Source organism: Pithys albifrons, chromosome 10 (genome assembly GCF_047495875.1).
Source record: "Pithys albifrons albifrons isolate INPA30051 chromosome 10, PitAlb_v1, whole genome shotgun sequence".
NCBI classification, from domain to species: domain Eukaryota; kingdom Metazoa; phylum Chordata; class Aves; order Passeriformes; family Thamnophilidae; genus Pithys; species Pithys albifrons.
This window is the reverse complement of record NC_092467.1, coordinates 8491961-8516415: the sequence shown is the minus strand read 5'-3', so window position 1 is coordinate 8516415 and position 24455 is coordinate 8491961. Positions and strand designations below refer to the sequence as shown.

At 56.5% G+C, this 24455-nt stretch overlaps 3 protein-coding genes across 3 annotated transcripts; 1 reads left to right on the top strand and 2 right to left on the bottom strand.

Annotated features, from left to right (window-relative positions):
- Positions 1-55: 55 nt before the first annotated feature.
- On the bottom strand, positions 56-4098 carry ITPA (inosine triphosphatase). Its single transcript, XM_071564998.1, has 8 exons — positions 3991-4098; positions 3854-3911; positions 3706-3770; positions 2992-3065; positions 1974-2005; positions 1181-1296; positions 615-691; positions 56-350 (listed from the first exon to the last, which is right to left on the bottom strand). The coding sequence occupies exons 1-8, from the start codon at positions 4051-4053 to the stop codon at positions 230-232; spliced, it is 606 nt and encodes a 201-aa protein (XP_071421099.1). The 5' UTR covers positions 4054-4098; the 3' UTR covers positions 56-229.
- Positions 4099-7061: 2963 nt separating this feature from the next.
- Positions 7062-18033, bottom strand: VAMP4 (vesicle associated membrane protein 4). Its single transcript, XM_071565262.1, has 7 exons — positions 17712-18033; positions 16528-16574; positions 16158-16208; positions 9507-9607; positions 8916-8995; positions 8689-8740; positions 7062-7724 (listed from the first exon to the last, which is right to left on the bottom strand). Exons 1-7 carry the CDS (start codon positions 17775-17777, stop codon positions 7696-7698), a joined length of 426 nt encoding a protein of 141 aa, XP_071421363.1. The 5' UTR covers positions 17778-18033; the 3' UTR covers positions 7062-7695.
- A 963-nt stretch (positions 18034-18996) lies between these two features.
- MYOC (myocilin) lies at positions 18997-22058 on the top strand. Its single transcript, XM_071564964.1, has 3 exons — positions 18997-19461; positions 19868-19987; positions 20074-22058. The coding sequence occupies exons 1-3, from the start codon at positions 19029-19031 to the stop codon at positions 20856-20858; spliced, it is 1338 nt and encodes a 445-aa protein (XP_071421065.1). The 5' UTR covers positions 18997-19028; the 3' UTR covers positions 20859-22058.
- Positions 22059-24455: the final 2397 nt, after the last annotated feature.

Sequence of the window (24455 nt, the reverse complement as noted above, 5' to 3'; positions counted from 1 at the left end):
CCCGGCTCCGCCGCGCTGCCCAAGCGGGATAAACGAAGCGGGAAAAAAGCACCAGTGGGTTCCAGAGGAGCAGCTTTAATGGCAGCCGCAGCAGAACAAAGCGCTGCCGGGGCTGGGTGTGCCACAGACAACACCTGCCTGGGCAGGGGGGTGGATGGGCGATCTCCAGCGGTCCCTTCCAGCCCCAGCCACTCTGTGACCGGGAACACGGGTGCCCGCAGCCCGGGCACTAGCTGGGACCGGAGCAGGGCTCTGTCGAGTTGCTCTGAAGAAAGAAGGCAGAGAGCTCGCTCAGCGCCCTGTATCGGTGGGAGATGGAGTTCTTCACTGCCTTGGGCAGCTCGGCATAGCTGCAGGGCAGAGAAAACAGTCTCAGCAGCAGAGACACTACTGCACGTGTGCTCCAGCCACTGAGAGCTCCCCCTCTGCTCAGCAGGGTACCTGTAGTGACGCACTGGCACAGCCAACAACCCCCATCCCGATCCAGGGGTTCCCCTTAACCCACCACGTTTAGATCCAGGTGGGTATTTCTCACTGCTCCCCTTGTAAGCAAGTTGCTCTTGACACCCTCGACCCTGCTTTACATAAAGAGCTGTAGGTAGAACACCACTTACGTCTGGCTGTATCCATCTGGCTGAAAGCAGGGATCCCAGCCAAAATCCCGGGGGCCTCTGGGCTCCACGATCAGCCCCTGCCAAGGAAAAGCAAAAAGGGCCCTGAACCTGTGGTTTCTCAGCAATTCCCTGCAGCCACACTTCAGACACAGGCTGAGGAGGTGCATGCAGGCACAGCCCCCACAGGCTCTGCACAGAGCTGTGCTCCTCCCCAGGGGCTGACCAAAATCAGGAACCCCAGACTCACGCTGCCCTGTGCTGGCAGTGCCTTTACCCCTCCAATGAGCAGAGCTAACAACTGCACTTAATTACAGCCCTGTCAGAGGCAGATGAGGGGTTGAAGAGACCAAGGTGATGTGCAGAGTTCAGTAAGTACTCCTGGGAAAAGGGCTGCAGCACCAGCACCACCAGCTGCACTCTCCCTCAGCCTGTTCCCAACACTGAGAAGCTCCGAGGGTGTTCAGTGACCAGGGGCCACTAGAAGTGCTCAGCAGAGCCAGTGCTGTCACACATCACACCACAGCCCTCCTCCCTCACATGTTCCCTTCCCCAAGCACACCACCTACATGGGTCTGGCCTTTGAACAGCCTCACGGGCTCCTCGGGGTTCCCACTACTGAAGGCGAAGGTACAGAGCGCGTAGGCAGACTTGTCTTCAAAGCCCGCCAGCAGCTTGTACAGGCCTGAGAGACACAAAGGATCCCGGCTCAGCGCCGCTCCCTCGGAGCCAACACACCCCCTAGGGACGGATCGAGGGAGCACCGCACCGCACAGCATTCCCAGCCTCCGCCGGGAGCACGAACTGCGGGAGGTGACAAAGCTCAGGCATGAGGGTGCTCTGGGCAGGATCCCTCCTATGACTGAGGCCTGAGCCTCGGGTCTCACAGCTGTGAATTTGGGAGAGGAAGCAAACGAACGTGCAACACCAGGGAGGGCTAAAGACACGCTTAATTAGAGTGAATAATGCTTGTCTTAATGAAATCAGTGCTGATTTGCAGTCTCTCTGAACTGTGGGATCAAGGCAGTCACTGCACGCCTGGAGAGCTTTAGTGCAGAGGGTTTGCACTGGAGCCAAAGGGAGCAGCAGGTCTGCCAGGTCACACTGACAACAAACAAGGAGTTCCCACAAGCCCTGCCACCAGCCTGCAGAGGCAGGAGTCTGGGAATCCAAGGAAAACAACACCCCAGGAAGGAGGGCACAGCATAGGCTCAAGGAGGGAATGTCAAGAAACAAGCTGGAGAGGCAGGAAAGGGAATCAGCTATGAAACAGGCAGTGTGGGGCAGGCAGGCTCAGCAGAACCCAGCACTTCAGGGGGAAAGGAGTGAGTTACATGCAGAGCAGTAACATAATGGCAGTACCTTCTGGTTTGAGTTTCTCCAGGAACCATTTTCTGAAGAGGAAGGGGAGAGGGAAGATTAATTTTTGCTGTTATCTCTCAGAAATACAGGCGTCCTTGAGACATTGTTGCCTACATTCTCATGGCCCTTTAAATGCCTCTTCAATATTCTATCAGATCACCTCAGGACTATTTACCACTAGGGACAGACTTAGCTCTTAAAGTAAGAACAGCAGTGGGGTATTTGATATAAAGCAATCCAGGGGTCTATGCAAACAACCCAGTCCTCACTCCTGAGAACTGACACACCAAAATACATTTCTCAACACAAACTGTTCAAATTTGACACCCAGCTGTAGTGCTGACTTGGCCACAGCCTTAACAGTGCCAGAGTTCAAGAAGTGTTTGAACAAGGCTCTCACACACATGGTGGGACTCCTGGAGTTGTCCTGTGCAGGGCCAGGAGTTGGACTCAATGATCCCTGTGGGTCCCTTCCAACTCAGGATACTGAATGATTCTATTCTATAATATAAAGTTTTCATGTCTGCTTAGCACAGCAGAGATGGTTTGGAAGATAGTTTGAATCACACTAGAAGTTAATTCCAGGAGCTAAGGCAGTATTTTATTAGAGGATTTACACTGAAATGCAGTAATTTTGTTATCTGATGGATTAAAGAAAGTGCTATGACAGCCTACAGGACACTCATCCCAGACTCCTGCTGAAAGGCTTGGTGCTTTCACTACACAGAGCCCACTGCATGGAGAGGTTCCCAAGCTGGCTGCCAGTGCAGGCACCACAGATGGGGAGCCAGAGCCGACAGTCCAGGTCTGTCTGTCCCCTCCTGCTCCATGACTTACATCAGGACTCAAGGAGTGCAGTCCAGTCCCTGGGGTGCAGGACAGGGATCAGGACACAGACCAGTAATCACCTCCCTGACCCTCCTGCTCCTGGCACACAGAGAATCCCCCACTGAGCCCACCCTGCCAGCCTGTGCTAACTCTAGCACACAAAAGGAGAAACAAGTTCCTTCCTACTTACATGTAGGGTCCTGGAAGGCCCCCCAGGGCATTGAAGCACAAGCAGGTGTCCTCTACTATGACAGGTCCCTGAACCTACAGCAAAAGCCCAAGAGGAGGAAACATCAGCCCTAGAGAAAAGTCACTGCTCCCAATCCCATTTCCCTGCTCTGTCCTATTCTCACATTTCCACTTGACCTCAAAGACAACCCACACAGACTGACACAATCAAACCCAAGATCTCCCCAGGCAGGCCAGAGTGGCTGAAGAACAGCAGGAAGGTTTCAGATGGAGGAAAACAAGCTGAGCCAAATACCCCCTACCCTCCTGGGGGATGGGAATGACAGGACAAGGAAAGGGGAGGCCTGTGTCCTGAAGACAAGCCTGCACTTCTCCTGAGTCCCAGGCCTCCCTTGGCTCTTTTAAGACACTCATCCCAGAGACAGCTCTGGAGACTCCAGCTGACAGTAAACTCTGTCTCACAGCTACTGGGGCTGGACTGAAGGAGCTGCCACATCCTCTCCTGCTGCTCGAGGGATACAGGAGCCGCAGTGGGGCTGCCAAAACACTGTATCACCAGTGAGAATTCACCACCACCCGGCACAAACTGGTGGTGGGAGTGCAGAGAGGCCAGGCCAGGCTGGATGTGCCCCTGGCTTCCCTCGGGGCCGGTATGGATGCCCCAGTATCCCTGCCTTGGGTCCCTGCGGGAAAGACGAGAGAGCGAGCGAGCGACCTGCCGGGCGGCTTCGCGGCACTTCTGCACGGAGATCTCATCCGGCTCCCCCTGGTACTCGGGCACTGTGGACACAGGGGCCGGCGGTGAGAGGGCGGGCGGGGCGGGGCGGAGGGCCGCGTCCCCCCCGGCCCCGCCAGCAACTCACGGTCGATTTTCTTCGCCACCAGCGTGTAGGGCGAGGAGTCTCCGAGGATCTGCGTGACCTGCGGAGGCAATAGAGAGGGAGGCGGGAGGCGGCTGGGAGGCAGCCCGGCCGGGCCCGGCATCGCGGCCGCCCCGCACCTCCTCCAGCTTCTTGGCGTTGCCGGTCACGAACACGACGCTCCGCCGGGCCGGCGCCGCCATGCTGCCCCCGTGCGCCGCGCCTGCGCGCGCTCCCCGCCAATCAGCGCCCGCCGCGGGGCCGCGCCCCTCAGAGCTCAGCCAATGGGGACGGGAGCTGCCGGCCCGCCGGGGGCGCGCGGGGGGCGGGGCCGGAAGGTTTCGCGGGAGGCGCGGGGCGGAGCGGGGCGGGTCTCCATGGCGACCGTCCCCTCACGGCCCCGGTGTACGGCCCCGGCCCTCGGCCCCGCACGGCCCCTGTGTACGGCCCCTGTGTACGGCCCGGTGTACAGCCCCGGTGTGGGGCCCCTGTGTACGACCCTGTTTACGGTCCTGGTGCACGGCCCGGCCCTCGGCAGCGGCGCCCGGCGCGGCCCCGTGCCCGCCCCGCTGAAGCACAACCACATGCGGTTGGCCGAACCGGCCAGCGGATTGTGCTCCAAGCTCTGCTGCTGTTCACCCGCTGACCCCTGGCGAGTCTCCGCCCTCCCTGACATCTGTTTTCCTGTGGCGGAGCGATCGGGTTCCATCGCTTGCCGCCCGCGGTGCCTCTCGCAGCCAGAGCGGGTGCCTTGGGAAGGTTTGTGCTCCGCACAACCCCGACACGGCGGGACTCGAACCCAAACCCGCGCCCAACCCTGGCAGCTCGCGGCAGTGCAGTGATGTCGTGGGGTGGCCGCTGTCCCTGTCCCCGTCCCGGGTTACCGCGGCACCGGCTGTGGCAGCGCCTCCGGGGCTCGGGAGTGTCCGTGAGGGGCCTGGAGAAGGGTCAGCGCAGCTCAGCTGGGGGGAGCAGTGCCCGGGGAAGCAGCACCAGGCCCTGCGAGCTCTGCCCCTGTGGTACGCAGGGCCCTCCTCACCACAGCCCCTCAGAAGCCCCTGCTTTGCCAGGGGACTCCCCAGGAGGGATTCTTCCCCCCTGGGCTGCCCAGCTGCCACAAACAGGAGGTCTCTTCCCACCGGTACCACCTCCCTGCACTGCCCCTGCCCTCAGGTCACACCTGCAAGCCTGGGAGGAGGAATGCACAGCTACAGCCAGAAGATGCCATTCCCTGTACAAAAGCAATGGTGTGGAAAACAGCAGCTGACGGTCTGTCTTCTGCACTGCGAGGGAATGGATAAAACAGACCCGACACTTGGGTGAAGGAGTTGTTTTTGTTGTAGAAGCTCCTTCATAACACCTCCCAAGTGAAAACCAAGCCCCAGGCATGCAGACACTGCTGGAAACAACAACCCTTTCTGCTCATTGCAGTTCTCCCTGCCACCAGTCCAGCGTAGGACAGCACAGGCTGCAACATAAAGACCACAGTATCAAAGGAACACGAGGATGACTGCTCTGTACCACCCCAAGGGCAGACATTTCTAATGGTCTTTCCGGCCTTGGACAAGAAAAAAGAAAATCTGTAAGTTGCTTAGTAAGTTCTAATACTGTGACGTTTCTGAGCAGGACTGTTGGTTTGCTGATGGTGGTGCTTCTCCCAGGCACGGCTGACCCCTTGGGAAGGTCTGTGCTCAGGACAACCCAGCACTGAGTGACTCAAACCAAAAACTGCCCCACACCAGGTTCTGGCAACTGAAGGAGGTGCAATGATGGCTTTGGTTGTGGCAGCTTTCCCTGCTCTGTGTTTCACGTACAACCATTTGCACTCGAAACCCCTGGGAATGCTGTAAAATCTGAGTTGAGGAATTCTGTCTTTCCCAGTGCAAGAACCTGCTGCCTGCACTTGACTGCCTGGAGTGGGCTTGGTCCACAGTTCATCCCATCAGCACCCACTTTCCAAGACCCTTAGCCCAGCATTAAAGCCAGGCTTTGCCTCCAGCAAGCAGCTTCAAAATCCCCTTCTGTTGCTCAGACCTGGTGCCCCAGGGATCTCAAGCCTTCCCACACTCCTGTGGCACCAAGGTCCTGCTGTGGGTGGCAGCAGCAGCAAGATGGGGCTGGGAGAGAAAGGCAGAGGCATTGGCAAGACTCTGCAGCAGCAGCAAGAGTAAATTAACTCACTTCCCAGTTGGCAGGACATGGTACCCAACAGCTCAGTGAGATCTGCAGCCCCCTGGAGACAGACAGTTCCTCTTCATCCACCTTCTTGATCCCTTGCAGTCAGAGAGTAGCCAACGGCACAGTCAGAGAGTAGCCAACGGCACAGTCAGGATGATTTTTGCCCCTTCCACTGGGAGCATGATCTTAAACCCAGTCCCTACAGGGAGGAAAAACCCAGCTTGACTTTGTGGTTCCCACCTGGAGAGATCAGAGCTCAGAGAGGAGAAAAGCCCTGTTTATATTCCAGCTGTGCAAGCAGAGCCTGTAATCACATCCAAGCCTCCAGCCTGCTGTGCTCACTGCTAATCCCTTCCCTGCATGGGGCAGCACCACCACTCAGGTGGAAACTGTACAAGGTCCTGGGGGCAGGTTCAGAAGAGGAAGCTGGGACATGGCACTGGGAATTCTCTGGGGCACTATTTCCCCTCTCTAGTATTATTTCAAACACATGCTAAGCAGGACAATCTCCTTCATGAGAAAAGAGCATAGAGAGAATAAGGAGAGCCTGATCTTGGCTCAGCTAAAGTCACAGGCTCAGGGCTGGAAAGAACAAAGGTCCCAAAACTGAAGGGCTGACAGAAATGCCACTGACACCTGAGACCATGGCTGGAGACAGCCAAACCACCACAGTCCCACCCAGGGATGAAGGAGTTCAGCTGCTGTTTATACCAGCCCAGTAACCCCTACACGTGTCTGAGAACAACCCCCACCCTACTGGATCACAGGAAGCAAAATGGGCTGGCTGGGACCACAATCACGACTTTGAGGGAAGGGCTCTGGATATGAAGTGGACTCATTCACGGTGGATGGTTTCGGGAGAGTTGCTCCTCTCCTGCTGTGTCTTTATACAACCATGCTAATTGCTGGGCTGTACACACTTCTTGTTTTTGGTTAGGAAAACACAGAAACAGCCCATTCCCAGGAACTCTCGGCCATGGAGAGCCCTGAATGTCCTCCAAAACTTTATGAAAATGTGCAGAAACTCCACATGTACAGTCAAAAATAGGTTTACTGGAATGTCTTTAGTCACAGCTGTAAGCAGCAATATTGAAAACACTGAGCTTGTGCATTCCCATGGCAGGACCAGAAAGTCTTCTGGAGTGTAGAACTGAATTTCTTTTTTCTCTCCTTTGTTTTGAACAAGAGAGAAACAACACCCTTGTAGTTCTCCACAAAAGAGACAGTTCCCTATTGGTATGTTTCTTTTCAGACATTTATCCCCTCCTTTCTCTGATTAAAGAACAGAGTCCCCTCTGCCTTCCACAGCAGGGAGCTGCTCAAACAGTATTATCATTAATATTACAACTCAACCATATATACAGATAGATTGTAGTGGCAAGTAACCAGCTCCAAACCAGAGACCCAGAATTCCACAAAACAGGCGATTTGGGATCTGAATCTTCTGTTATAAAAAAAAAGTCTGACAGCAGGAACAGGTACTTGAGTGGAAAGGGTTGTTTGGCAGCTCCTAAAACGCTCCGTTAGAACTGGCCGCTTGCCACCTCCTCCTCCTCCTCGCTCCCGGGAGGAAAACAACTTCAAAGCTATATACAGATATCTCACTTAAATTACACAGCAGTTTGGGTGTCCCAGAGGCTGCTCCAGCGAAGCCTCCAGCTGCCCCGTCAGGAACGGTACTTCAGGACTATGGGTACTGCAAAACACAAAGGAACAAGCTGTCACACACCCCTCATGTGCAGCACCCGTCCCTGCCAGGGAGCACCCCCGTGCCTGCGGCGACAAACACCGAGCAGCTGCGAGCAGAACTGTGTTCCAGCCTCAAGCAAAAGCAATCTGTTGCCTGCACACACACTAGACAACATATCCTGCCACCTTCATCTCCTTCCAGCTTCCCAAAATTAAACCAGATGGGATTTTCCATCAGTCTGTCTCTCTCCACCCTGCCAGCTCTGCCTCTCCTGCTGCAGGCTGTGTGTCAGGACAGCAGGCCATGAGGGCTTTGCTGAAGGAACATCAACAGTTACAGAGCTGCCCTGGGCCACTTCTCTGGGAGGAAAATCCCCCAGACCCAATGGCATGGAAGGGCTGCCTGGATCCCTGGAGCACATCAGGAAGAGGGATGAATTACTTCTGCCTGGAAGAAACACGCTCTGGTCACTATTAGCTGCTTGGTAGGAAAAGCAGTGACATCTCTGCTCTGGGGAGCTCCAGGAAGAGCAGGGGACAGGGGAAGGGACAAAGGGCAAGGCCAAAACAGCTGTTTGATGACATGAAGCAGCTTTGGGGAAGAGCCTTTGTAGACAGCAGGCTCAATACAAGACAGCTGATATATGCAGAGATGCCTTTGAAAGACATTGCTTTGGTCTGACACTTTTCCATTTACTCCCACCAGTGTCAGTATCAGTCAAGGCCAGCCCTGGATCAGCACAAGGCTGGCAGGGCAGTGCTGGCTTTCTCTGGTCACTCAGCAGCACTTGGTTTGAGTCTTGCAGAGAAGGAGCTCAGAGTGGTCTCCAGGCACCACTTATGATGGCCTAAGGCAGGTGGGGCCTGATGTAGTGGCTCAGGTGCTCTGCCCCAGGGAGAACAACTCCACAGCTGGAGTGCCACAAACATTTCAATGCCAGACACGGCTGGGGTGATGTGGAGCTACTCACCAATGATCACGAGCAAGAGAACAACCACCACCATCGCTATGATCGCCTTCATCTGCAAGAGGAGCACACAGGCACGTCACACAGGGCACCATGGGCTGCTGCTTCAACCCAGAAGGAGGCCTTTGCCTTCCAGCATCTTTCCACCTGGAAAGCAGCGCTGCCTCCCAGGAGCAGGCAGGCAACCACCCTCCCACAAACCCACCCCTGCCTTTCCCATTCTGGCTCACCTTACAGTCTCGCCACCACATCTGTCTCCGGAGATGCTTTGCTCTTTTGCTAAAAGCTGCTGCATTGTCTGATAAACTGTCTATTCAAGGAAAGGAAAGAGGTGATTCATTGGTGCACACAGTCAGAGCATCCAGTCCTCATAACTCCACTGAGTTTTACACGATAAACGGGGTGTTAGGGGAAAAGATCCAACCACAGTGTGATTCACCACAGCCCCAGCAGATGCCAGTGTGACGCCCTGCACCAGAGCACACACAGACAAGTCAACAGGAATTTCCTCTGCAAGCCAATGGACAGTGCCAGGAGACAGACCAATCCACCTTTGCTTGAAGGACCTACTAGATCACAGCACCCAGCTGCCCCAAACTAACACACCTGCGCAGAGCAGCAGCAGGGGAAGGTGGAAAGAGGAGAATATTGGCAGAGTCAGATCTGCAGGCAAAGGCTGGGAAACATCCCTCCCAGGAAGGACAGAAATACAAGCTTGTATTGTCTGTCATTAGGTGCTTTCTGACTGATCAGGTAACCTGGCCCAGCACCCAGGAGAAGAAGTGAGGAGCAGGCCAGCAGAGCTGCATTTGGGATCGCACCTGATTTATCCTGCAGGTCATCCAGCCGCTCGCCTCTCTCGATCACCTTCGTGATGTTCTCCTGCATGACATCGATGACTTCATCCACCTGGTTCTGGACACTGGAGCAGAGCACAGGCAGTGTGAGGGGCAGAACTGGGCACCACGGGCTGTGCATCACAGCTCAGAGCTGTGGGATCCGAGAGATCAGTGGAGAGAGGTTGATGGGATGCCGAGGAAGCCAGAGGCATAGGGTGGGTCTCCAGCAATGTCAGGAAGGGCAAGGGAACATGAGGGGCTCAGAGAGAACACTGGGAAGTCAGCAGAAGGGGACACCCTCTGTAACACCTTTAGCACACAAATGCACTATGAAAAGGCACTAATTGCTGTTGATGGGCACCTCTGCTGCAGAAGAGCTCATGGTATAAACCTCACACCTTATCTTTCCACATCTCACTGAACCTCACACCACACTTTGCTCAGTAACTTGGGGTGAAATCAAATCAAGGTGCACTCCCCTCTCCAGGAACTGAATTGCTAAATTAAACCCACTCTGCCAGGGGCATTAAGAGGACAGCAAAGAAATGGTTGATATGAACTAAACCAAGCTATAATTCATCTTCTCATAAGTTATGCAACTCTGTGGGTAGTCGCTTCAGTGAGCACTACCCTAAATCACACACGGAGGGTTATTAAAAATGCATTTATTCACTCCAGAAAAAAACACAACACATTGGCAAGAGAGAAAAATTTTCCTGGTGGAAAAATACTGCTACATTCTGGTTTGTATTTTGGAGCTAATACACTTCTATTTTCCTGGAGATAGAAGTAAGAATTTCCTTGAGACCCTGGGGATACAATACATTGTTTGAGACATACCGTTCCCAGAAAATCAATGGCAACAGCAGGATCTTGGAGGCAACACTACACACAGGGCAACAACACAGAAATAGCTCCAGGCCACTCACTCTGCAGCAATATTAGGTTTGATGGCTTAGGCTGCCTCTATTAAAAACATTTAAGCACTTTAAACATACTGAAATGCATCCAGCAGTAGCTAAATATGCAGCACAAACAGGCCACTTCAGCAGCTCTCCACATCATCCCAAGGGCAGAGCACTGGGAGTGAAAGACAGGGACAGCAGATCCTCCCCCATGGCCTGGGGCACTGGGGCCAAGACAGACCTGGAGCAACTGCCCAAGGACAACCAACAGAGCATTGCAGAACTGGGAAAAGGCCTCTGTCCTAGCCACCAATTAATTAATTAATTAGAGACATAGATTCACACTAACCACTTCTCCTGCCTTCCTGCCAGCTAACTGCTTCTCACTGAGCAGACACTTGGGGTTGGTGAGGAGCAGCTGCATCAAGCAGTAGTGGTCACAGTGGAAAACCACATGGCTTGCTCACATTTACTTACTGTTCCAAAAACAGGAAAGAAAAATCATTAAAAGGCTGTTTTCTCCCCAGAAAGTTCTAGGAAGGGCTCCAGATCTTTGAATATGAAGGGGGTTCCCATCTTAGCCTTTCAGGTCAAGCTCTGTAGCACCACTGCACTGCAGCTTCCAGAGCTGGAACAGCCAGGCAACCCCTCTGAAACCAATTTCTGTGCCAACAGCCTGCACATGGCACATGCTGGACTCTGCAGCACACACAGAAGTTTGCTTTATTTAGGACACCACAAGACAGGAACCTGCCTTCTCTGTGCTGCATCACGGAGTCTGTGGGAGCAGCCCCTCTCTGAACCACCTGCACCGTGCAGTGGCAGCTCCTGCCTTCACGTCGAGGGCAGACCCCTGCCAGCAGCGCCTCATCTGGAGGGGAAGGGCACAGGTAATCCCCAAACACCCCTCAGCAGGAACCTGTCCCTGCCCGGGAGCCTGTTCTGATCCACCCTCTGTTTGACAAGGTACAAGGCGAGTGCCAGAGCTGCTCCTGTTGGGGAAGCGTGGAGGGTGGCACTGAGGACACAGCCTGATGCTGTCTGGGGAACATGGAGCAAAGGACACACACAGCCCCATGGCCCAGCCTTGGGACAGCAGGTGAGGAGGAGGATGAAGGTTCTGCAAGGGGGTTCCTTCCCTCAGCACAACTGCCAGCTTGGAGCCACCAGCAGCGCAGCTCCAGCTTGGGGTGAGAGAGGAAAAGCAGAAACATCTGCTACCCAAGATGAGCCAACTTGGCAAAACCTATAAAGCCTTAAACATCAGCTTCACAGGCAGAAGTCTACATTTGCAGTATGTAAATGTTTCTAAAATCATTCAGTGGCTTGAAAATAAAGAGATTTCCTCCTACAACAGATTTGTAAGCAAGTTATCTTGGGACAACTAACAAGTGAGAGCACTCAAGGTTATAGTGCATCCAGGAATGTGCAAACCTCGTAGCACCCCCTGTATCCCTGTCACTACTGCTCAGAGCCTCGAGAGATGCTGCTGCAGTCCTGGGACACATCAAAGTGCAGGAGGCAAAGCAGGCAGGTACCTCACTTGAAGCTGCATACCAGGATTTGGGGGAGCCCTATGGAGCACAGACCCTTCCTGCCCAAGCTGCATCTCAGCATCCCATCCCTTCCCACTTGAGCTGCTGGTGAAACACCAAGAGCCTTTGCTACCTTCCCAAGCCCTGGGCTGGCTGTTAAATGTTCCCAAGAGAACAAAACATTTCACAGGTGGAGAATGCAGGCACAGAAAAATCAAAGCTTATAAACGCCCTCAAATGTTGAGGTGTTGAACCTCCATGGAGCACGGACACACAGGAGCAGACCAATCAATACCTTTTGGCATCTGATGTAAAAAAACCCTGGGAATAAAACCAACAAAAAACAGGAAGGAAGAGACCAAGCCAGGGAATGAAATTTTGACCTCTACCCAGTGCCTTAAGCAGACCTTAAGCCAGCCCTTGTTTTCTGCTGTCTCCCACCCATCAGTGATGCTTCTCCAGGAGCAGGCTCAAAGATGCCCAGACTATCCATGAGCCCAGCAGTTTCGGAACAAATTCAAACATTCCCACAGTTTGGCATGCTGGAGGCTGGAAACTCAGGTCACATCGAGAAGAAATTATTTTCATATTTTATTTGGCAAGAGGGAATGAATCCTCTAATATGAAACGTATTTCCTGTTGGGGAGCTATTGAGTTTTGACACACACACTTCATAAGCTTCACTCCAGCCAGATTTCCAAGAGAAATAAAATAGAATAAATTTCTGCCAGGAAAGGGAGAAAGACAAAAGCATACAATATGTCTCCCATGACCCTCGTTCTTACTAATTACTGCAAAGATGATGCTTGTAACAAGGACAGCAAGTGTACACCATCAAAGTAACAGGAGACCCAGCAATGCTTAGCTTGGTTTAGACTCCTCTTTTCTTGTGCTGTACCAGAGCAGGAGGAAGAAGCCTTTCCACTTTGACCACACTGGGTTAGGTATTGAAAACTCCCTGGACTGACCAGGGTGTTGGGATAACAACACTGCTGCATTCCCCAGATGCTGTAAACAGGCTGTGCACACCATGGGATGTGCTGGCCAAGGCTGCTGTTGTCTCCAGGCTGGCTGTTTACAGCCACCACCACACGCTGCTGGTTTCCACCCCTCCACATTAACTGTGCGTGTATTTTGGTGCAAGAGCCACCCAAACACCCCTCGCTGTGGCAGTAACCCAGGGAAGAGGGAACAGGATGGAGATCCAGGGCAGATGGAGGGGACAAAGGCAGGCAGCCAGCATTGCACAGCACTCCCCAAGGCACAGCTCCACAACAGGGCACCAGCACTGAACCACGACACAAACCCCTGGTTTAAAGTTGCTGCTTCGTCCTAGCTGGGAGGAAAACAGCAGTCTGTGCTTTTCTGAAGCCTTTCAGTCATGGAAAGGATTATACCCAACAATGATACCTGCCAAAATGGTCTGAGTATCACCTTCAAAGCTGCACTGTGGCTGGGGCACCCTGCACAACAGCACCTGCCATGAACATGCTCTGGGGGGCTGTTGTCAATACCTGCCTTCAAACCATTCCCCAGAACCTCCCCCTCCTCAGGGTCTGCAGCCAGACAGAGCCACAGGGGCCGAGCCCTGGGGCCAGGGGTGCTGGTCACCCCAGCAGAGCAGTGAGGGAATCACAGGGACCAACACCTGGCTCCCAGGATACCCCAGCAGTGTGCTGAGCCTCCTCACCAGCACAGGCAGGAGCCCAAATCCAACAGCACAGTCTCCAGAAAGCACAAACATCAGTAGCAAAGCAAGTCAAACAGTGCAGGGGTGATTTTAGTGGTGTTTTTGAAAAGATGGCCTGTGATGAGAGGCTCTTGTTTCAAGTAAAAGAAATGTAAGTGGAAGATGAACATCCCACCTTCCCCTGGAAAGGCACTAAGAACTCTCATACAGACATTCAGGAAAAGCAGAGAAAGGAGTTCAGCTTTCCTTTACCTGTTTTGGTAACTTTGGGGAAAAGGATAAAAGCCTGTTAAAAGCTGCATTTCAGCTCCAGCCCGCCCTGGGGATGGGATTTCTCAGACAGAGCCCAAGGGACCCCATGTGACCTCCCAATTACCAGAGGAGGGTTCACCCCAACCAAGCAGCTTCCAGACGCATCAGGACAAAACACAGCACGGAGGGGACCGACACTTCCTCCTGACACTGTTGCTGACTTCAATTCACCTCTTTCCCCTGCCAGGTTTGTAGTGTTCCCCACAGCAAGGTCAGCCCTGAGGGTCTCTGCTGCCAAACTCCTGCCCAACTTGAGCCCCTTTGCTGCCAAGGACAACTAGGAAAAGTTTCCAGTCTTGCCCCTCACATTCAACATGTCCCACAATCCCATCACTCCTTCCCCTGCCCAGTCCTTCATCCAGTTCCCTTTCACACCAGACTTCACACCTGGTTCCTCCAGCCCTGTTACAGCCATGGCCTCTCTAGCTTTGCCCAGCTGTGCCCAGCTCTCCAAATGCTCAAATTCCTCCTTAAAATGTCTTTTCCTTACAGTTTTTCAGCTGCAACCCAACCCTTTCTTTGTCAAAACCAGAGCAAACCAGCTCATGACGAGACCAGGCATCAATTAATGGGCACAAGGGCTGGTCTGATCTGAAAATAATGAGTTCAATGACAAGAAGTGATGAGTGCATGGCATAAGTGCTTATTAAACACAGCAATCAGCCTTGATGAGAGCAGAAAACAAATACTGTTTTATAATAGATGCTCTAGATACTAGATAGATGTAGCCACTTACTACCCCAAGGGACATATTCCATGCCAGGTCACCATCCAGGCAAACTCTGGCAATGGACAGACCTCATGTGCATTGGGCACGAGTCACATCAAACCTCTGGACCCAACAGTTCCTGCCTGAACCTTCTTTCATTTCCCTTCCCCTGCACAGGTGCAGTGCCATCCTCTGCCTAAGCCCCCACTCCTGTCTGCTGGGCCAGGACAGTGGGAAGAGAAGGCTCCTGATCTTCCTCACCCACAGGGAAGGCAGAAGACACTGCAGCTCCTTCCCAGCAGAGTTGAAGGGGTAGACATTAAACCTCCTCCACCTTTTTATAAGGGTGAGACCATACTCCTAAAATCAATTCTCAGCCTTCTCATTCACTCCTGATCAGCCTGGCTGTGCCCTAGAAGGGAGGCTTTATCCGCTCTGGCTTATTCCAAGGACCTGTTCATCTCTACCAGCAGTCTCCTCACACCTTGGAGGGAACAGAACCCCCCTGAAAACTCCAGGCACAGTGACCTGCTGATGCCTCTCGTGTAACTCGTGTGTGCTTTGCCCCTGCATATAACGTGGTGAGCAGGCACACAGGCAAGCACTGCCCACGCTGACACTGGCAGTGAGTCATCCCAGAGCTGCACTGGCATCTTCCTGGCATGGAAAACATCCCTAACCAAGAGCCACACTCAGGCTGCAAGCAAGACCCAGTCTGAGCAGCGCCCCGTCATCACTTCCCCACCAGCAAAGGAAACAGGGCAGCACAAACCAGGGGGCTGAAAGCATTCCCCTGCTTTTGAATAAGTACCACCACATCCCTCATAGGAAAGGACAGGGAAAACCAGAGCCCTGAACAAGGATCATCCAGGAAATGACTCGATGGGAGGAGGATCCAGAGTGTTCACTCCTTCCTTCTTGCCCTAATCCTCCTCCAGCTGTAATGGTTTCCTGTTTTCTAGCTGCTCTGACCCCGCTGAGTCACCGCTCATCTCCAGGTCACCTGTATCAGGTTTTATCTGGAGAACAGGAGGTCAGAGGAACAGCTGCTGCCCAAAAAACATAGTCGTGGTGTGTTCCTGACCACTTCTTGAAATACCAAGGAGCACGTGACAGGATGAAGAAAAAAATGCCCAGAAACCAGTAAAAAGCAGTGCCCAGGGAAGGCTCTAGAAAAAGAGCCTCACAAAAGCATGGAACAGCTCTCCACCAGACCCCAGCAAGGGTTTCAGAAACTCTGCTAAGCTACTACAATATAATCCTATACCTTTGCCTCTGTCAGGGCTCAATTTCTTGATAACTTGCATCAAATCTGAGATTTCCTTTAGCTGCAGACACACTGGGTAGGACACACCAATTAGAACAAAGCAGGCACAAGGAATGTTCCTGTTAAGATCTAGCGAATACTCTGGTAAGACAAGCAGCAGCAGGGGCTTACAGCACCAAAATCAATTATTATCTGTGTGACAGTGAGGAACTTACTGCCTGATCTTGTCATTCCTGGGTCCAAACCTGGGTCCGGAAGGTCCCCTCCTGTAGGCAGAAAAGAGCGATCAGGATGGAGGATACAATGAAAACGTGTTTTTAAATGATACTCAAAAGATACACAAGAGAGAACCAACGCCTTGTGGATGGAGGATGATTGTTGTCACACCTCCCATCAGTCCCTCCCATGTCTTAGGATACACAGGACACCCCATCTTACAAAAGGTCACACCTATTAAACCTTAATTCATGCTCAATGCCAAGGCTGTGGAAGATGATCCCAAAGGAATCAAAGGGTTTGATTCCAGTCCCAGAGCTGCAGGCAGTAGGGCATTACAGTCCCTGCAACAGCCCTTCAGGAACTCACAGGAAAAAGTCTTCCTCTTCATCCGAGTCCTCCTCCAAAAGGTTCCTCTGCAGACACAGAGAAAACAAACCATTTCAACAATAAGCAACCACCATTTCACACACATTTCCAGCTCTTACGGTGCAATCAGCAGGAAGGCTCTGTCTGCTCAAGGGACAGTCCCCAGCCCTGCACCCAAACACATCAGCATTGCCAACAGCCCCCATGTGCCATCCCACCCACAGGGGAGTCAGATCCAGCCTGGATTTGGAGGATGAGTTCCTCCAGCCATCTGATGGCAGCAGCTGTAAGAAAGGATGACCACAAGGAAACACACTGGGCTCCCTGGGCTGGAAGGCAGAGTGGTCTGACAGCTCCTCTACTTTGCCCAGATGTGCTGATCCCATGACACAATTCAAAGGCTGATTTTTAAGAGCAACCCCACAATGCCACTGAAGCCTGAAAGTTGGACAAAGACATTACTAGAGTTCATTTCTCATACCAGGGCAGCACAGGTTTTCCAAATTGAGCTGAGGGCTCCCTGTGACACCTGCTTAGGGACAAAAACAGTCAGGAGGGGGAAATGCCACACTAAGGGTGTGGGCTCAGGGACACAGTGGGTGGTCCTTGAGGTACCAACACCTGTTGCTTCCCCTGTGCATAAACTCAGGTCCTACCTGCAAGCCTGATACTCTTATTTGAAAGCTCGCCTACATTTCCATCCTTGCCACGTTTGCTCAATCAACTTCAGCAGCCCGTGAGACCAGGCAATAGTTCAGCCACTGTAATAGCTCAGCCCCTGGGATGACCAGGGTGCCCTGGGCACGGGCTCCTGTTCTCACTGACAGCTCCTGTGACCTGCAGCAGCACCTCACACCGCGGTCTGAACTCGGGTTTAGCACAGTGTGACCCCAGGACAAACATATCAGGTTAAATCCACCATGCCCCGTGTCCACAGCCCGAAACGTCCGGGGACCCTGGGGACAGGGGAAAGCGAAGCTGTAACGCACAGGGTGACTCCACACGGGTTGTTTGGGCCAGCTGGGGGGCCGGGAGAGCCGCAACACGGAGCACCAGGCCCTGCAGAGGGGCAGGGACCGGCGCACACGGGGCCTCACGGAATAGGGGTAGGAACACAGCAGAGCCCAGGGCAGCCGCTCCCCCGCAGGGCCGATGGCACAGGGACCCCCAGGGCCGGCACTCACCCGCTCGCTCTTCACCGAGCCCGTCACCTCGTCGTCGTTCAGGTGCCGCTTGAATTTGGGAGGCATGGCCGGGCCGCGCCAGGGCCCCGCGGCGGCGCGGGGGGAGCCTGGCGGGTATGGCGGGCAGCGGTCGGGTCAGCGGGCTCGGCCGGCCGGCGGGGAGGAGGAGGGGTGGGGAGGGGAGGTACGGTACGGGACCGGGCACCGCTGAGCGGCTCCAGGCCGGGCCGGGCCGGACCGGGGAGAAATGGCCGGTGCGGCTGAGGGACCGTCACATCGACCACCCCGACGCTCCGCCCGCCGCGCCGAGCGCCGAGCTACCGATGTGGGGCGGGAGGGGGCGCGGCCTATGGGGGGCCTGGGGCGGGGCCGTGCGGGGAGCGGCGGGGCCGTGCGGGGAGAGAGGCGGGGCCGTGAGGGGAGAGCGGCGGGGCCGTGAGAGGAGAGCGGCGGGGCCGTGAGGGGAGAGCGGCGGGGCCGTGAGAGGAGAGCGGCGGGGCCGTGAGGGGAGAGGGGCGGGGCCGTGAGGGGAGAGGGGCGGGGCCGTGAGGGGAGAGAGGCGGGGCCGTGCGGGAGAGCGGCGGGGCCGTGAGGGGAGAGAGGCGGGGCCGTAAGGGGAGAGAGGCGGGGCCGTGAGAGGAGAGGGGCGGGGCCCTGCGGGAGAGGGGCGGGGCTGTGCCCACCGCCCCTGCCTCCATCCACATCCCCATCCCCATCCCCATCCCCATCCCCATCCCCGTCCCCGTCCCGGTGCGGCTGCCGCGGCTCCGGCCCCGCCGCGCACGGCAGTGTGTGCCCGCCCGGCGCTGTATGCTGTGCCCGCCCGGCGCTGTATGCTGTGCCCCCCCGCAGTGTGTGCCCGCCCGCAGTGTGTGTCCGCCCGCGGTGTGTGCTGTGCCCGCCCGCAGTGTGTGTCCGCCCGCAGTGTGTGTCCGCCCGCAGTGTGTGTCCGCCCGCGGTGTGTGCTGTGCCCGCCCGCAGTGTGTGTCCGCCCGCAGTGTGCGTCCGCCCGCAGTGTGTGTCCGCCCGCGGTGTGTGCTGTGCCCGCCCGCAGTGTGTGTCCGCCCGCGGTGTGTGTCCGCCCGCGGTGTGTGCTGTGCCCGCCCGCGGTGTGTGCCCGCCCGCCTGCCCCCGGAGTCACCCCTGGCACAGGGCCCCGGCGCCGAGCCCGGCCAGCGGCCCCGGGGGGGCGGCGGGGGCAGCGCCGGTGCCGCCGCAGGCATCTGGAAGGCTCGGGCTCGCCCGCCCCCCGCCGCCCCGACCTGTCTGTCCGCTATAAGTGCGGCGGTGGGGCCCGGGAGTGCAGAGCGCGGGGCGATGCTGCGGCTGTGCCTGCTGCTCTGGGGGTCCCTGGCCCTGCGCGGCCGGGCCGACCCCGCGTTCCTGCGCCGCGCCCCCGACAGCGCCGGGCTCTGCACCTACTCCTTCACGGTGGCCGGCCCCGCCGAGGCCTGCCCCGAGGCTGCCGCCGGCGTGCCCGAGCTGCGCGCTGAGCTGGCCGCGCTCGCCGCCCGGCTGAACCGGCTGGAGAGCCGGGAGCGGGCGATGGGCGGCTCGGGGCCGCGGGAGCCCCAGCAAGTGGCCTCGCCCGCCCGGCTGGAGGCCGCGTACGGGGAGCTGCTGCGGGCCAGGGCCCGGCTAGAGGAGGAGAAGGGGCGGCTGGAGCGGGAGAAGGAGGAGCTGGGCAGGCGGCTGGAGAGCAGCGCGCAGGAGATCACCCGGCTGCGGGCGCGCTGTGCCCCCGGCAAGGGTAAGGGCCGGGGCCGGGGGCCCTGAGCGCGACAGTCCTCCGCTCCGCCAGGACCCCTCCGCAGTCCCCGCTCCTGGGGACCCTGCTGGGCTCGGCCCTCCCGGACCATCGCAGCCCATCGCACGGCACCCCCTCCCCGCCCCTGAATCAGCGCTGCCACCCAAAGCCGTCCTCATCCCACCGCCTGCCCTGCAGCAGACGGGACAGGGCGCTGATCTGGGGAGGTTTAGGAGTTTCCCCGAAGGAAAATTAAACCCCGCTCGTGGAGGGGCGCGGAGCAGGGTGGGCGTAGCTGTGCCCTGCTGCGGTGGGAGCGGGCACCGGCGCCCCGGGAGGCAGTGGGGGCGGGCAGGGCAGTGCGGGGGCTGCCCCAGCCCCGCTCACGCTGTGCCTGGCCCCACTGCAGCGCCCCGCTGGGAACCGCAGCCCCTCACCTTCCAGGAGCTGCAGTCGGAGCGCACGGAGGTTCCCGTGTCCCGCCTGCTGGAGGAGACGGCGCTCGGCCGCCCGGGGGGCGCGCACTCAGGTACCGACCCCGCCGCTCCCGGTGCCGCCCAGCCCTGCCGAGGGGCTCGTGGTGACCCCTCTCTGACCCCTCCTGTCCCCGAGCAGGCTGCGGCGAGCTCGTGTGGGTGGGGGAGCCCGTCGTCTTCGGCCGGGCGGACTCCATCGCCGGCAAGTACGGCGTGTGGATGAAGGACCCCGAGCCCGTGCCCCCCTTCACGCGGGACACCACGTGGCGCGTGGACGCGGTGGGCACGGAGGTGCGGCAGCTCTTCCAGTACGAGGAGGCCGAGCAGCTGGCCAGGGGCTACCCCGCCAAGGTGCACATCCTGCCGCGGCCCCTGGAGAGCACGGGGGCCGTCGTCTACCGCGGCGGGCTCTTCTTTCAGCCCCGCAATTCCCGCTCCGTGGCCCGCTACGACCTGCGGGGAGAGACCGTGACGGCCGAGAGGGAGATCCCCGGCGCCGGCTACCACGGACAGTACCCCTACTCCTGGGGGGGCTACACCGACATCGACCTGGCGGTGGATGAGATGGGGCTCTGGGTCATCTACAGCACCGAGAGTGCCCGGGGGGCCATCGTCCTCTCCAAGCTGGACCCCGAGACACTGGAGATCCGTCGGACCTGGGAGACCAACATCCGCAAGCGGGGGGTGGCTAACTCCTTCCTCATCTGTGGCACTCTCTACACCGTCAGCAGCTACTCGGCCCCCAACGCCACCATCAACTTCGCCTACGACACGACCACGGGCGCCAGCCGGGCCCTCAGCATCCCCTTCGAGAACCGCTTCCGCTACCTCAGCATGCTGGACTACAACCCCTCCGAGCGGCAGCTCTTCGCCTGGGACAGCTTCAACATGGTCACCTACCCCGTGCGCCTGTCCCAGGCCTGAGCGGGGGCCGGGAATGCGCCGACTCAGCCCCCGTGACCGCTGTATGTGCCTTGGCACCCTGCTTCGCTCCCCAGCTCCCCCCGGCACGGCCGGGAGCACCGGCCTGGGACAGCCCCGGGTGAGGGAGGGGCCACCCGTGTCTCTGCTGGCACCTCCAGCAACATCTCCTTGCACTCAAATGCAGCAGAGAGAAACTAAGCGCTGCTTCAGAGCCTAGTAGAGGTAGAAAACTTCTGCCCAGCCTCGGTGTGGTTCGGATGGGTCACTGCAGTACCCAGGGCTGAGCTGCTGCAGCATCCGCTGGGAGCACCCAACCTGGAGCAGGGAGGGTTCAGCCATAGTGAGGGATGGGCAGGGCAGGTGGTGGTGGGGCTGTCCAGGAAGGTCCTGCCCAAAAATACACACGTTCCCTGCTTGTGTATGAGCAACGATGCCCTCTGCAGGGCTGGGAATTGTTTCCAGGCTCCAGCCCTGCAGAGCTCCCGTGCGGAGAGCCCACAAGCCCCGCTGCATCTGACAGCATCAGTGCCCAGGGGCATTCTGGAGCTCAGCCACCTCCAAAAATCATCCAGCAGGATCAAAACCAGCAGGGAATACAGACACTGACTGCACAAGCCTTGTTTTATTGGGAAAGAAGCAAGCAGCCATGAGAGCCGGGGTGAGGAGTGCTGGCAGAGCATCCTGCAGCCGGGTGGCCTCTCAGTGCACCCAGCCCTTCCCAGCCACGTGCTTCGGCTTTGCAGGCTGTGCTGGGCCAGCAGCTTTCCCCACACCCGTCCAAAACATGCTGTTTTATCTATTTATTGTAGAAATCTCTTTGGAGGCTTCTTTCCCCCCTTCCTAGCATTCAGGGCAGCAGCAACCACAGCCCCCAGGGGCTGTGCAGGGCCCTGGCCCAATAAACACTGCCCAGCACCACTGCTGATTTCACCTTGGTCTTTCCAAGCCTCTTTTCCTTAAGGGGAAACCACAAAGCCTTGAGTAGGAAAATGCCACATTTGGGAGGCAGCTTCTGCCAGAAATACACCATGTGTTGGAACAAATGAAAAAGGACAGAGAACACAGTGGGACACTCTTTTCAGATGGTCACTTACAGGGATTGACAGCAATATGCCTCTCCCCACTGCTTTCCTAACACTGTTGTCTTAAATGTAGCACTGTGTATTTGCATATAGAACATTACGAAGCAATTGACTCATGTATCAGCCCCATGCTTTATTCAGGAAAAATATGTGATGGCTGTAAAAAGGGAGACACTGTGCCTAAGACGGGGGTTTGGCAAGTCAGAGGGTGGGCAGCAGTGGAGGGAGGAGGCTGAAAGACCTGTTCCTGCTTCCTGGCAGGCCTGGCATCAGCCAGGGTGCTCACCATGAGCCATGGACAGTGAAGGTGTTCCACTGGTGACATCCCAAAAGTCCCAGGACCTGCAGCGAGGCTCTGCCAGCCCCAGTGCTGGCCCTGTTTGTGCCATGCTGGGACTCGGGTCCTGGCCCAGCCCAGGTGGGTCAGCAACACATCGCCCCTGTCACCACTGGCCACACCACCCTCTGCAGGGCTGGGGAGCCCTGGGGCCAGGGCAGGGGCTGGGCCAGGACAGCCGGGGGTCACCCAGGAGCAGGCAGGGGCTCAGGGACCCTCAGGGCCCATGAAGAGGCAGCAGCAGCCACAGCCTGCCTGCCCAGCACTGGCCCGACCCAGCCAGGGGCTGCCCCACCAGCCACTGAGAATGGGAGAAAGGCATTTCTGTCCCACAACAGGATGGGAGGCGAGGCTGGAGCCCCCCTCATCCCGCAGCTCCCTGGGGGTGTGACCCAAGCCCCAGGATGAAAGGGAGGGTCTGTGCAGAGCCTGGGGGAGCAGCGGCACCTCGGTAAGCCCAGACACCCAGGGCAGACAGGCCCAGCCCAGCCTGCCCCGGGGCCTCTTCAGGCTGGGAAGTCCATCTCTTAATTGACTAAGAAAATACATGAAGCCAAGCCAACGTACACAGGATTTCCAGAAAGCTGGGCTGGAGCTGAACAGTTCTGAATACACAGCTTTACTTAACAGGCTTTGGGAAAACAAGCCCTCCCCTCCTGCAGCCCAGCCAGAAGCCAGCCTGAGCCCAGGGGGGTTGCTGGATCCAGCCCCAGTCACACTTAACCCCCCTCTGCTCCTGCCCTTGAGAAAACTCACAGTCATTTCACAGCCTGAACATTATTAAGCAAAAAAAAAAAAAAAAAGAATTGCCCAAACAAAATAGTTCCCTCCTTTCTGGGAGGTTCAGCACAATTATTTCTGATGACCAGAGTCCTAGAAAAGAGATTACATACCAAATCCTACTCAAATTAAAAAAAACAAGAGCTACTCCAGTGTAAACAGCCATGAGCAAGTTATCTGATTAAATGTCATGAAAATACTCAAACTGGGGTCAGTGAGTGAAAGCTCCACCTGGCCTCAAAGGCAGCCGGGGGGTGGGTTGGGGTTTTGGAGACACACATCAAAACTGAGTTATTTGGGGGTATAAAATGCGCAAGGCTTTGCTTTTATTAAGTTTCTCCAGAAGTATTACCCTGTTTCAGCTCTGTGCAAGAAACAGCCCAAAGCCTGGTACATTCCCACAGCCAACTGTGGGAAATTTGTCTGACTCCCTGGTGACTTTATTAGCACAGAATTTAACATTTATCCTTTCAGCAGCATTTCCTTAAAAATAGAACACTCTGGTGAATGAGTTCCCATTTTTGGGATGTCTTTTCCAAGATGAAACATGCAGAAGACCTCAGAACAGTGAAACACCAGCAGAGCTGAATTACCTTTATAATACATTTACAGGAAGCAGTGTCAACATTCACTCAGTTCCCCACCTCCTTCCTCCTTTCCCTGAATGTTCACTGCGGTTGTGCTGATCCTTCTGAAAAAGGTGATTTATCTGCAGTGTCACCTACTCGGAAGCTACTACTGCCCATCACTCATTTGTGGATCACAGCACCTTTTTTTACTCCATATTGCTGTGGTTCTATCCCCAAACAGAACTAGCCTGGGCAGAAGACTCATCCAGCCCCTCCAGAGGCTCAGGCTGCTGCTTCCCAACCCACAGCAGGGCTGGGCAGCAACACTCCTGAGCAAAGCTCAGCCTGCCCACCTGCACCCCCATACCCCTGCCCGGCTTTTCAGAGGGGCAAAGCCAGCCAGCACCTTCTCCCAAGGCAGGAATTACTTCTCAGAGACTAAACCCAAGAAGGTTCATGGTGTTTGGTGGCAGCTGACAGCGCCCTGCCCCTCCCAACCCCACAGCCCGGGGCAGGCTCAGGTCAGGGCTCTCTCTGGCAGGAACCCTCCTGCCTTCAGCCCCGGTGCTGTCAGGGTGTTGTCACTCACCAGCTGGGGACATCCGAGTGGCTCCTCTCTGGGAACAACCAGCGCCAGGCAGCTCTGACACGCTTCACCAGGCTCCTTCCATGGGGAGAGATGGAAGCCACGTCCCGGGAGGCTGTTGCTGCAGAGGGAAGAGCGTGACCGTGCCAGCGGCACCCGATGTGCCCAGCACAGCCGGAGCTCCCCTGGCACGCCGTGTCCGGGCACCCTGTGGCACTGCACAATCACCAGAGCACCCGGGGG